The following is a 14,075-nucleotide window of genomic DNA, read 5'->3' as shown; positions in this document are numbered from 1 at the left end:
GGGGGGCGGGATTACACTACCAGAGAGCATTGCTAGGGGAAGGGCGCAGGTGTTTACTACAAGAGGTTACTATAGGATGGGATTGCTATGGCAGGGAGGGGTTAGTACCCTCTTGTAGTAAACACCTGCGCCCTTCCCCTAGCAATGCTCTCTGGTAGTGTAATCCCGCCCCCCAGCAATGCCCTCCCCTAGTAAACCAAGCCCCTCCCCCATTCTATAGTAACCTCTCCCTGCCATGTCAACGCCCTCCCATAGCAAACCTTCCCCCGCTCCCCACAGCAACGCCCTCCTATAGTAAACCGCCACCCCCCACATGTCAATGGCATCTTCTGATGGTGGCTGTATCTATGGGAGCCCTAGCCCAGGGTAACCTCACCATATTTTCCCTGGCAGCACCATCCCATAACCCCCTCTGATATTCCGGGAGTTCGCCCAGGCCAGTAGGGGGTTGTCACCGCCTGCCCTGTGACCCTGGGTGCTTCTGTGCCGCTTCGGCTCAGGGCCTCGACACCAGCAGCCTGTGCACAGCGCAATGGCCTCCCCTGCCTTCCTCCAGCCTGGTGACTGCTCCCAGGGCGGCACTAGCAGCCCTTCCAGTCCCCCAAACTGTCTCCCCTGCAGCGTCCGCTCCCTCTCACGGGACCCTCCAAACAGACAGAGCCCACGCCAGCCTGGGAGTTTAGCTGAAGACCTGCACTTCAGTTCATCAGAGGTCACTAAGATGGTTTTGTAGTCAAACAAAAACAAGTGTATTGACCAAGGACATGGGTGATTGCAAGTGAAAGAGGCAGGGAAGGTTACAAATAAAACAAACAAAACTCACTTTGTGATGACTGAAACTTAATTCTAGCAGGGTACAAACTTTGTCTGAAAGACAAGGTAGATGAAGTAATATTTTTCAGTGGAGAAACTTCTGTTAGCAACAGAGACAAGCTTTGGCACTTGCACGGAGCTTTTTCCCAGACCTGAAGAAGAGTTCTCCATAAGCTCAGAAGTTTGTCTCTCTTGCTAATAAAAGTTGGTCCAATAAAAGAGATTCCATCACCCACCTAGTCTCTTTAATATCCCGGGACCAACACGGCTACAGCAACGCTGCATACAATCTTTGCATGCTTTTACCTAGGGAAGCTGTGCACGTTTACCTGTCTGGCCGGCTTGATTCCTGGCAGAAGACAATGAAAGCACGTTCACATCTATGGGAAACAAAGCTAACCCGCAGTAGCCCTGTGAGCACGGGGCGGGGGCTCAGACTCCAGCCCTGGAACCCTTCGTGGCTCTCAAAACACAGTGAACTTTGGGCTAACGTAAGGGGGCGGGGGGGCAGAGACGTTTGCATCATCCTTCATCTGAGGAGACCCAGAAACCAAGCGCCTCAGGCTCTTTGGCTCTTGGCTGAAGAGTGGCCGGCCGTGCTGTGGTGAGAAACCTACTTGGAGCAAAAGACTCCAGTTTAAGTTAGACTTTGGTCCTAGAAGCAGACTTTTACCTTGGTTTGTTTGTGACTATTCCTTCTACTTGGTACCACTTAAATCTGTTCCTTCGTTAAGGAACTTGTTTTACTTTTACTGTAGATGGGCTCAGAACTGTGTATTGAAGTGGAGGGTGTGTTAATCCCCACTCAGCTAACAGCCTGCTTGGCCCTGCCTCTTTAGAGGAGCCGCGTACTTATTAAAGTCGGGGGGGCTGAGCGCTGCAGAAAAACATGCTTGGGGAGAGCTTGGGGCTGGAGGTCCCCCTGCAAACAGTAGCTGGGCGGTGGAAGCCACCGTTAGAGCCTCAGGCTGGTGGTAGGTGCCAGGGCTGTGAGGCACAGTGCTTAAGGCACCCACAGTTGCAAGGTAGGTGTTGGCCAAACCCCCCGCTGGCCTGGTTGAACCCCAAAGCGTCACACCCCTTATGGCAACCGTGTCTCATTGTAATGATTCCCCCTGCACTGTCTGGGCACCTTCCTGAGCAGGTTCATCTCCTTGCGCAGCTTCGTTCTGCGTGGTGGGTACCAATGGCAACCTGTCCCCCAGCAGCTACATTAGTCAGCTTCCCCGAGTAACCCCCATGGCATCCCTACTCCATAGTAACCAGCACCCCCCACACACTGCCCGGGCATCTTACTCCAGCTCCTGCCTACGCCCTCAGTTCTGTGGGCAGCTTCATCCTGGGCGGTGAGTAACCTCATAGCACCGACAGGCAACCCCTTCCCCGAGTGAGCAGCGTTCCTGCCCAGCCTGGGGGCCTTCCTCAGAGCTCTGGGCAGCTTCCTCCTGGGGGCTGAGCCTGCCCCCCACTGCCTGGATGGGGGCCCTTCCTGGGGGGAGGGGGGGGCCAGCAGCTCCAGCCTGATGCCTCCTCTGCCCCCAGACACGGCCCCCTGGTGCAATCTGCTCTCTCCTCCCATCCCCTAGTTTGCCTGAGGATCCAGATCAATCCACAGAACAAAGGCGACTTCCAGGGCATCTCGCCAGAACGGGCCTTCGCCGACTTCCTCTTCGCCAGCACCATCCTGCACCTCGTTGTCATCAACTTCGTGGGCTGAGCCGGGGGACCATTAGGTACAGCTCAGGGGAGGGGGCCAGTCTGTTTGCCATGGCGGCTTAAACTCTGTGGGCTGGAAGAGAGTTGGCACTAGAACCCACAGTTCTTGATACCTGGCCCCTCTGCTGCGCCCCACTCCCCTCCCTGAGCTGGGATAGACCCCAGGAGTCCTGACTCCCAGCCCCCCTGGGCCCCACCCCTCCCCAAGCCAGGATAGGACCCAGGAGTCCTGACTCCAAGACCCCCACTGCTCATCTTGCTGCCTGAGGCAGACGTGCCCTTTGAACTCTGTCAGTAGCAACCAGGATTTCCTCTTTGCTGCTGTGAGGCAGAGGGACCAGGGAGCCGGGGTTCTGGCCCAGGCTGAGAGAGGAGTGGGCGCTAGTGGGTTAATCCTGGTGTAGTGCCCCTGGAGGAGGCCGAGTGTCGGGGCTCAGCTGGAGGCCAAGGAGTGGATGGAGTTTGGGGGATTACAGGCCTGGAGATCTGTATGATCTACATCAGAGGTTCTCAAACTGTGGGCTGGGACCCCGTTTTACCAGGCTGGGCAGGGAGGGTGCCCCTAGCCTCTTTGCTGGGAATGGGTGATGGGGGTGGGTCACTCGGTGATTCCCTCTGGGGCACCTGGCACAGGACACGGGGCTAGCTGGACCTTTGGTCTCACCCAGGGTGGCCATTCTTATTGGCTGCAGAGGACACAGGGCTGGACCTTTAGGGCGCTGGAGAAGGTTGGACCAGGGCTCTGAGGGGGAAGAAATGTGAGGAGATGAGGATCATGGAACCTGGCTGCGAGCTCAGGATCATGGTGTTCCTCGGGGTCGGGTCATGGGAGAGCTGGGGGGGGGTGTCTGTGTAATTTGGGGGATCCCCCATCTTTCCCTGCAGTGACCCCAGATATCCTTGTGCCCCCTCTGTCTCCCTGCAGATCCTGACGACCTCTCATGCTCAGCTGCTGTCATGCCCAGGAGACAGGTGTGCCAGCCCCCTATGGACACGGGTCCTGCAAACTGATGAGGCCTTTTCGTTATCCCCTCCCCCAATAAACCTCTTTGTTCTGGGGTTCTGTATCTAGTGCTTCTGTGATGGAGGGGGGCTCTCCTCTCCCTAGCTCAGACACCCCCAAGGCCAGGGAGACTCACCCAGCCCCACCCCCCTCTCCCCAGAGTCACTTCTCTGCATGACCCAGTTTCGGGGGGGAGCAGGAAGTGGGTTGCCATGGAGACCCAGAGCCCATGCCCACCCCCCACTTCCCATCTCTTATCACATGGAAACCATCGCTCTGTGCCCCAGGGCCCCCAGCCTCCAAACCAGCTGGGGGGGGGGGGGGAGAGCTGTGGAAAGTTTGGGTGGAGACAGTGCTGGGGGAGGGGGTCATTTCTATTTTTTGGCTCTTCCAGGCAAATGCTCCCGCACCTGTGTGAGTGCTTTCTCCCGTGCCGCTGGGTCTCGGAGCAGCGGCAGGGGGAGAGGATCTGTGCCCCTATTCCCCACACGCCCTGCCCTGCGGAGTGAACCCCCTGTGACCCCAGGGTTAACGCTGTCCCCCAGGGGGGAGCTCACCCTGCACCACGGTGCCTCCTCGTGCCACCCTGGGGCCAGCTGTGACTTGGGGCCGCATGCCCCCTACTGCATGTAGCACAGTACCCTCCAACTCTGCTCTGGAGCATGGGGGAGTGCCCCCCACCCCACTGAGTCTTTGAGCCTCTCTCCTCAAGCTACCATGGGGGAGGGCACTTTGTGCCCCGTGCCCATTAGCTGGGAGCTCCCAAATGACCATCCGAGCAACTAATGTCAGTCACTCCCAGGCTGGGCTGGGCTTGGCTTCACCCACCCACTGACCCTCTCCTGTAGCGAGTAGCCGTAGGCTGGCTGGGGAGAACAAGCTGCTTCCTCTGGGGAGAATCTCTGCTTGGGGGGGGGGGGGGAGCATGGGACAGCTGGGCTGGGCTGTAGTGGGGCACTAGGCCACATCGGCATAGAAATTGTATGGTGGGCCATGAATGCTCACCAAATTGGGGTTGGGGTGTGGGAGGGGGTGAGGGCTCTGGGGTGGGGCCAGAAATGAGTTCAGGCTGCAGGAGGAGATCCGGGCTGGGGATGAGGGGTTTGGGGTGGGGTTGGGGGTGTAGGAGGGTGCTCCGGGCTGGGACCGAGGGGTTCGGAGGGCGGGAGGGGGATCAAGGCTGGGGCAGGGGGTAGGGGCACGGGAGGTGGTCAGGGTGCAGGCTCCGGGTGGCGCTTACCTCAAGCAGCTCCCGGATGCAGCGGCCGTGTCCCTGCTCCAGCTCCTATGCAGAGCTGCGGCCGGTGGCTCTGCGCGCTGCCCCATCCTCAGGTGCCGCCCCTGCAGCTCCCATTAGCCTCAGTTCCTGGCCAATGGGAGCTGTGGGGGGCAACGCTTGGGGCAGGGGCGGCGTGTGGAGCCCCCTGGCTGCCCCTATGCATAGGAGCCAGAGTGAGGCCATGCCGCTGTTTCTGTGAGCCGTGTGGAGCGACCCCCGACCCTGCTCCCCGGCTGGAGCGGGGCAAGCCCCAGACCCCACTCCTTAGCAGGAGCTCGAGGGCCAGATTAAAAGGGCTGTAGTTTGCCCAATCCCCTACTAAACCCTCCCAATTCCTGAGATCCCAAAGCGCGTCTCCCCTCAGTCTGATCTCTCCATTAACACATCTCGGAGCTGTCTCAGGCAACTCCTTCCTAACTTGGTCCCAGCCCATCGCCCGACCGGCCAGGTGGCTTGTCCCCACTCCTAGGGGAGGCTGCTGCAGGCCCCTGCTCCCTGGAGAGGGCTGGGACCTTTTTCTCATTTCCAGGTTACGTTTATTCCGGGCCGATTTCTCCCCATGTGTTCCCATGCCCACATTGTTTTTAACCAGCCACGGTCGGCTCCCTCTCAGCCTTCGTTCTGGGCTAGGCGAGCCCAGCCTTTCCAGTGCCCCGGCCTATGCTTTCTTCCCACGGATCTATTCCCTGCTCCCAGCGCGGCGCTCACCTCCCAGCCGCATGTTTCCCAGGAGCAGCGCTTCGGCGGCGTTGCAGAGCTTGGCTGGGTTGGAAGGGTCCCCTGTGGCCAGCGTGCTGGGCTCCGCTGGGCCAGCAAGGACCATGACTTTGGGACAAACCCTGGTTCAACGGTCTGCGCTGGCCTCTCCATGGCTCAAGAACATCAGGATAACAAGGTGTTGCAGCGAGTGCCTACTCGCTGAGCGGACACAGCGGCCCGTCTGCCTGGTACCCCACCTCTCTGCTGGGCTGGGTTAGAGCAGGGGCTCTGCTACCCCAGCCCCCTCGTGGATCTAGCCTCGGGGCTTTCCTCGCCCCAAATACGTACTGGTTCCATCGCATACCTGTCTAGCCCGGTATCCCCCTGCACACACAACCCTTGCTGCGTGAGATCAGACCAATGGGTTCTTCTCGCCTAGTACTCCCTGTGACGGGTTGGATCACAGAACCCCCCTGGGAGCTGCCACCCGATGGGGCAAGACTCCTACCCCCTGCTTTCCCTGCCAGCTCGGGACCCCAGCACCCTATCTTGCTGAGCCAGACACTCCATCTGCTCCAACGCAGACCCCGGGGCTGAATCACTTGCCCCAAAGCTGCAGGCTTCACTGAAAGCAGCTCACAGAAGTGTTCCTGTCTTTAACACTCACATGCCCAACTCCCAATGGGGTCTAAACCCAAATAAATCCATTTTACCCTGTATAAAGCTTATACAGGGTAAACTCATCAATTGTTCGCCCTCTATAACACTGATAGAGAGAGATGCACAGCTGTTTGCCTCCCCAGGTATTAATACATACTCTGAGTTAATTAATAAGGAAAAAAGTGATTTTATTAAATACAGAAAATAGGATTTAAGTGGTTCCAAATAGTAACAGACAGAACAAAGTAAGTCACCAAGCAAAAGAAAAGAAAATGCACAAATCTGTGTCTAATCGAGCTGAATACAGATGAGATCCTCACCCGTTCCAGAGTGCTCCCTTTTACCGGCTAAACTCCTTTTAGCCTGGGTCCAGCAATCACTCACACCCCTTCCACACTGTCCTTTGTTCCAGTTTCTTCCAAGTATCTGGGGGATGGAGAGGCTCTCTCATTAGCCAGCTGAAGACAAAATGGAGGTGGTCTCCCAGGGGTTTAAATAGACTTTCTCTTGTGGGTGGAGACCCCCCTCCTCACTCCTATGCAAAGTCCAGCTCCAAGATGGAGTTTAGGAGTCTCCTGGGCAAGTCACATGTCCATGCATGACTCAGTTTTTACAAGTAGCATCCATTGTTTACATGCTACCTTGAATGTCCTCAAGTAGACTTCTTATGTGGATTGGAGCCTTCCAAGATCCCTTGTCCTTTAAGTGTTTCTTGATTAGGTAAATAATTTCAACATTCCTTTCTCCAGGAACTGACCAAATGCTCTACTAAGGTTATTTAGAAATCAAGCCAGTACCCAGCCACCATTTATAACATTCATAACGTCGAATACGAAAATGATACTGCATACAAATAGGATTAATACATTCAGTGGATCATAACTTTACGCAGAGATGTGACATGGCATACGTAGCACAAAACACAGTCTAAGCACATTTCCATCAAGCCTTAGGGGAGGTACTGTCCCTCTCCCCACGCCCCAGGCTGCCATTCCTCCCCATGCTTCACACCAAGTCAGGCCGGGCCGGGCTCTTCTCAGTGAGGTGCCTGTTCCTGGTCCCGTCCCAAGAGGTGGAGCGAAGGGGCGAGGAGCCAGCTGCGGAGGTGCTGCTCCCTGTTCCTGGCATCAGCATCCAAGCCTGGCGGTGCTGGCAGGAGGCCCCAGGCCAACAGGGAGCTGTGGGGGTAGAGGTGCCTGCCTTGGGGGCTCCTGCCTGTGATGGCAACTCCTTCCCTGGGCCCTAAACTCCCTCCTCTGGCACTGGGGGCATATGTCTCAGCACTGGGCGCTCGCACTGAGGGACCGGGAGCACCCTGAGGTGTCTGGTAGAGATCAGAGCCCAGCCTGGGCTGTGGGTCCACCCTTCCCAAGATCTCCAGGAAGCCAAGGGCGAGAAACTTGGCTGTTGGCACGAATGCTGAGCTTTTCTGTTCCAGTTCTGGCTTCTCCCAAGTGCCAGGGGTTCCTGTGGCTATCTGCTTTCCCAGGTCACAGGCCAGCCCTGCCAGTCACCTGTCTGTATCCTTGAACACTTCCTGCCTCCTGGTTCTCCCTCCTTGCGTGTGACACAGAGCACCGGGGGAGCCGGCTTGGAATTGCCACTCCGCCCCTGCTGCCTGTGGCACCGCTCCCCCACAGCGCCCGGTCAGGGAAGCTGGCACCCTCCGTTTCCTCTTTCACGCCAGCTCCCACCACCTCGCTGGCCTGGGCTGGCCAGTTTGCTGCAGGGCCCCATATGACACGTTACAATAGAGGCAATAATCTAACAAATGTTCCCAAAACACAAATTTTACATTTTATCCTTAAACCCAAGAGCATCCAGGGGACTAACCGGCCCTTGGGCCGCTGCTGAAAGTTGCCTCCCCACCACTGCAATCTGAAATAGGAAGAGCTGTTCTGGGTCAGACCAATGGTCCATCCCGCCCAGTGTCTTGGCTTCTGACAGCGGCCAGAGGCAATGAACAGAACAGGGCAATTTTGGGTGACCCATCCCGTCGTCCGGTCCCGGCTTCTGGCAGTTGGAGGTTTAGGGACACCCAGACCATGGGCTAATAGCCATTGATGGACCCAGTACTGAACAACTGTTGACTTTCTCACCTGTACCATAGAATTATAAAATAAATCAGCTGGAGTATCTATTGTACGGCCGTTTCGGTGTGCAGGATTTCGAGCAGCACGAACAAGTCATCGGGTGACATTTTAGTTTGGACTGTCTCTGCTAGTGCTTTTCATGTCGCCTGTTGTACACCTAGGCTGTACCCCTGGAAGACCTCTGCGTACCCCCAGAGCTCTGCGTACCCCCAGAGCTCTGTGTACCCCCAGAGCTCTGTGTACCCCCAGTTGAGAACCACTGCTCTAGTGTATCCCCCGTAGTCGTCTCTTTTCTAAACTGACCAGTCCCGGTCTTTTTAATCTCTCCTCATCCGGAAGCTGTCCCATCCCCTAATCATTCTTGTTGCCCTTCTTGGCACCTTTTCCAATTCGAATGTATCTTTCTGAGAGGAGGTGACCAGAACTGGGGCAGTGCCATGGGGGGGTACGGTGGCATTAGGGTATTTTCAGTTGTACTCACTGGGGTTATTCCTGATCATGTGCTCTCTGTATCCTATGACTTTTACAGCCAAACTTGATAGTTGTGGCTAATCGAAGCACTATACCCAGATGTACAGACACTCTTTTCTCAACCTATGTACTACATCATTTTTTTAACATTAGCTTTCATAAAACTTTAAAATCTGTCCCTTTCCTAATCTGCTTCACACCCTCTCTCTCTCTCTCTCACACACACACACACTCTCTCTCTCTCTCTCTCACACACACACACACACACACACACTTCCTGCTGTGTCAGATAAGACCAATGGGCTCCTCAACACACTCCTCCCTCCTTCCTGCCCTGCGGGATCAGAGCAAGGCGCTGGTACCTGTCCCTACTGCTGAGCTCTCCATCCATCCATTCCCGGGTCTCCTCCCCATCCCCTTCCCCAAGCCCTGCCACACCAGGCCAGCCAATGCACCTGGCTAATCTGGTGTGTCAATTCCTCTGCCTCCCTTGTGCCAGTCTGGGCTGCCTGACTCAGGAGGGCAGGGAATGGGGCACAGGGCCTTCCCCCCCAGGGTATCTGTTCCTATTGATAAGACATGGGTGCCCTCTGGTGGATTTTCACATCTTCACCGGTACCTTGGATTTAAAAGGCTACATTTTCTCCCCCGGTGGTGAAAGATTTTCCACTAATGGTCCCAAATGAACTGAGAATATTTTTCTTTAAACCCCTTTATGACTCACAATCCTTCCTTTCTTCTTTTCTTTTCTTTTCTTTTCTTTTCTTTTCTTTTCTTTTCTTGTAGTTTCTGCGGATGTTGCTGCCCTCTGGTGGCTGGCATTATGAATTGCACACAGGCTAATATTTTTTCCTCCTATATTTTATTAATGTAGAGGTGGGTAGGGGTTATCCCCGGGGGGACCCTGCCCTTTATAAACGGATGCAGAGTTGGGTAGGGTTTATCCCCCGGGGGACCGTGCCCTGTCTAAAGGGGTGCTGAGGTGGGTAGGGGGTTATCCCTGGGGGGACCCTGNTGGGTAGGCGGTATCCCCAGGGGGACCGTGCCCTGTATAAAGGGGTGCTGAGGTGGGGCTGGGGTATCCCCAGGGGGGCCCTGCCCTGTATAAAGGGCTGCATAGGGGGGTATCTTCGGGGTATCCTGCCCTGTATAAAGGGGTGCTGAAGTGGGTAGGGGTTATCCCCAGGGGTTCCCTGCCCTGTAGAATGGGGGGTACATGGGTGGGTAGCGAGTGAAAGGGACGTATCCCAAAGGGACCCCCCTCCTTGCATGAAGGGGGGAGGGGCAGGGTCTCTATGGAGCACTCCCCCCCCCCCCCCCGGGTAATTTCCGTTCCCCTTGTGTGACTCTAAACATAGGTTGTTTTTTCCACACACCCCCGGGTGCGGTCGGGGGCCGCGTGCTCTGCGGGCAAGTCTCCTTTGTGCCCCAGCTGGCGGTCTAACGGCTGCTGTGCCATGTTTCCCCCCTCTCCCTGCCACGTGCCCACCACTCACCCCGCCACGTGCCCCTCTCTGCCCCCTTCAGATTTTTAACTCCTATTTCCAGAGGAAGTGGTTTGCACGGGGGGGAGCTTCAAAGGTGACCCAGATCTCTGGGCGGCGTGTTGTCATGGAAATGTTGACGTGTCCTTAACCTCACCCCCACCTGGATTCTGAGTCATTTTCCACTTCCTGTCCTACTTGTTATTTCCTGCCTCCCAGCTGCATGGGGGGGACTTGTTGAAATAAACAACAAACCAAAGTGGGGAGGTGGTCGGGTAGGAAACCTCAAAGTCTAAAAGGGTCTGTGAAGCAAACGCACTAACTTCTGGCGTCTGGTGCATTTTAAGACAACAGGGACCATGAGATCATCTTATCTGACCTCCGGTAAAAGCACAGGCCCTGATGGGCTCCCCTGGCGATTCTAGCGTCTAGCCCGATCGCTAGCAATTGAGCTCATCTTTAGGGAAGAGCCATCCAATGTCGGTTGTGCCTGGGATTTCCAAAGGGGTAGCTGGGCATGGCGTGCCTAATAGAGCCACTCAGAACCGTCTCATCCGATCAGTTTATGACGCAAAATGCCATTTTCCAGCAAAATCAGAAGGTCGGGAGAAACATCGAGCGGGATGAGTCCGAGCGTTTCGACCATGTCGAATCCACCCACTGTGGAATGAGTCGTTTTGAGTTTTTGTTTTTATAGATATATATATAAAAAATATAACATGTTTTAAAAGGTCAAAATCAGAACAAAATGTCTTGGTGGTATCAAAGGGAGATGTTTGGATTGACCCAGAATGAATGGGGGGAGGGGGGTTGAATTTCATTTTGTGAGAAATTTTTTAAAAATTGCTTGGTTTCGGGCTGGGGAAGAAGTTCAAACTCACAGAATTCCCTGTGCAATGGAAAATCCAGGTTCAGAGCCCAACTCCCCTAGGATTCTTTGAAATCCTAACCTTAATGACCCCACCTGAGAGAGAATCCACCCCATCTCCGGGGGCTTTGCTCCAGTGCTTAATTACTCTCTGTGTTAGCAATCTGCCCCTCAGTGTCTAGCTCCACCTTCCAGCCATAGGATCCCATTTTGCATTTGTGTGCCAGGTCAGAGAGCCCCGTGCTATCGGAAATCTCTCTAGTCACCTCTTCACCTTCCCTGTGATACTCAATAGATTGAGCGGTGGGACTCTCTCGTTGGAAGTTATTGTTTCATGTGGGTTCAATTTCCAGCTGTGCTCAGACTCCCTGGGTGACCCCCCTCCCCTCACCGGCTAGTCACTTAATAGCTCTGTGCCTCGGTTTCCCATCTATGATGAGGGGGTCATGATCCTTCCCTGCCTCGCAGGCCATGAGCATGAACGATAGGTAGGGCCGGTACCAAATTCACGGCCATGAAAAATGTGTCATGGAATTCATGACCATGAAATCTGGTCTTTTGTGTGCTTTTACCCCTATACCATACAGACCAGCGTTTCTCAAATTGGGGGTCCTGACCCAAAAGGGAGTTGCGGGGGGGGGACGACGACACTGTTGCCTTCAGAGCTGGGCAGCAGGAGAGCTGCGGCTGCTGGCCAAGGGCCCAGCTCTGAAGGCCGCACCCTGTCGGCAGCAGCGCAGAAGGGTGATAATCCCATATCTGCCACCCTTTCTTCTGCGCTGCTGCTGGTGGCGGCTCTGCCTTCAGAGCTGGGATCCTGGCCAGCAGCCGCCGCTCTCCAGCCGCCCAGCTCTGAAGGCAGCACCACCACCAGCCACAGCGCAGAAGTAAGGGTAGCAGTACCACAACCCCCCTACAATAACCTTGTGATCACCCCCCCACACAACTCCTTTGTGGTTCAGGACCCCTAAAATTACAACACCTTGAAATTTCAGATAAATAGCCATGCATCTGAAGAAGTGGGTTTCAACCCACGAAAGCTTATGCCCAAATAAATGTGTTTGTCTTTAAGGTGCCAGTGGACTCCTCATTGTTTTTGTGGTGTGATGGGGCAAGGCCAGATGGCTACAGTAAAGTAGTGAGGAACAGGTATGTTAGCCCCAGGCTAAACAAATCCCTGGTACCATGGTAACCAAATAGCAGTTGCTCCAGGTTAATCAAGACACCTGGGGCCAATTAAGATCCTTCTAGAAGGCAGTGGAGACAGCTAGGTTGATTGGGACCCCTGAAGCCAATCAAGGGCTGGCTGGAACTAGTTAAAAGCCTCCCAGTCAGTCAGTGCGGGGTGAGTGTCAGGAGCTATAGGAGGGAGCTGTGCTGTTGGAGGAACGAAGTAGTACGAATCCATATCAGGTGCAAGCAAGGAGGCCCTGAGGTAACGGTGAAGGAGATGTTGAGTGGGGGCTGTTGTGGGGAAGTGCCCCAGGGAATTGTACACGTCCTAGTTCCAAAAAGTCAGCTATCATAGCTGCTAATTTTAGGGTCCCTGGGCTGGAGCCCGGAGTAGAGGGCGGGCCCGGGCTCCCCCCTCCCCTCCCCGATTAATCATTGAGAAAGGGAGACAACAGAGACGGTGTGAGGGAGGGTTGCTTCTCCTCACCTCCCTTGCTGGCTTCTGATGAAGATGGTTCCGTAGACTGTGACCCTTGTCTCTAGAGAGAGATGGGCTACGTGGAGGGTCACAGTGAGTCTCTGAGGCTAGCGAAATCCGCCAGGAAACGCAGGACCCACGGAGACTAGGACAGAGCTTTATCACAGTGGATACAGACTAACACGGCTACCCCCGATCCTAGATAAATAGCTGAAATCATTTATCTGACACGTATCCGACGAAGCGGGCATTCACCCACGAAAGCTTATGCTCCAATACATCTGTTAGTCTTAAAGGTGCCACAGGACCCTCTGTAGCTGAAATCATGATATTTACTATTTTTAAAATCCTCTGACTGTGAAATTGACCAAACTGGACTGTAGATTCGGTAGGGCCCTAACGATCGGGCACAGGGCTGGAAGGCGCCTCCTGGGCTGTCGAGTGCCGTACCCTGCTGGCACAATCCATCCTGGTCATAAACGTACCAAACTCCTTCCTAAACCGTGTTGGGCGTCTGTCCCCCACTGGCGCCTGCTGGGAGGCTGCCTCCTCTGAGGGTTAGAAACCTTGTAATTTGTTCCTGGCCAGCGAACTTCAGCTGCTGCAAGAGCTCCCTGCTCCGTGGTCCTCGCCCCCCAGGATATTTACAGCGAGCGCTCTGTCCACCCCCTCTCCTATGAGCTGCTCCCCATTCCCCCGATCATCCCAGTTGCCCTCTCTGCACCTGGCCCGGTTTGCATGAAGCTGGCTTGATGACTAAATTACAGACAGTGTTACAGGTGGCCTTGGAGAATCCCTCACTAGCCGGGCGCGGCTCAGATCCGAGGGTGACGGGGGTCGGTGGTTCGCCTAGAGAGAAGGGCTGTGGTAGATTTCATGGGATTTAAGGCCAGACGGGAGCATTAGATCTTCTAGTCTGACCCCCTGTACGTCACAGTCCCCTACGTGGCAGGGAATTGTTTAGGTGAGTGATGCTCAGGTAAATCTGGTGCCCCATGCTGCAGAAGAAGGCGAACCTCCCCCAGGTCCCTGCCAGTCTGACCCAGGGCAAATTCCTTCCTGACCCCAAATCTGGTGACCTTGATCACGTGAACAAGATGCACCGGCCCAGCATCTAGAAAGAGGATTCTCTGTACCACTGCAGCGCCCTGGCCTGCCTTGCCTGGTGTCCCATCTCCAGCTGGGACCAATCCCTGATGCTTCAGAGGACAGTGTGTGTGTGTGGGGGGGAAATCTGGAGTACATCTGGCCAACCGTGTATCAGCCAGCGACTGGCTGCAGCCCTGAAGCATGAGAATGGATGAGAGTCAGTGACTTAGTGCAGAGCTGCAGGAGTTA

The 14,075-nt window shown here is 55.3% G+C and overlaps 1 protein-coding gene across 1 annotated transcript in view; it reads right to left on the bottom strand.

Moving 5' to 3' along the window:
* Positions 1 to 30, bottom strand: part of LOC117885465 ((Lyso)-N-acylphosphatidylethanolamine lipase-like) — a 27,421-nt gene extending 27,391 nt beyond the window's left edge. Inside the window, exon 1 of the mRNA XM_034786767.1 lies at positions 21 to 30. Coding sequence (XP_034642658.1) covers positions 21 to 30 — 10 coding nt within the window. The remainder of the gene's footprint in view (positions 1 to 20) is intronic.
* Between the last annotated feature and the right edge of the window lie 14,045 nt (positions 31 to 14,075).

Source organism: Trachemys scripta, chromosome 12 (assembly GCF_013100865.1).
Source record: "Trachemys scripta elegans isolate TJP31775 chromosome 12, CAS_Tse_1.0, whole genome shotgun sequence".
Lineage (NCBI taxonomy): Eukaryota > Metazoa > Chordata > Testudines > Emydidae > Trachemys > Trachemys scripta.
Note: the sequence above shows the minus strand (reverse complement) of the source record. Positions and strands in the feature narration are given on the sequence as shown.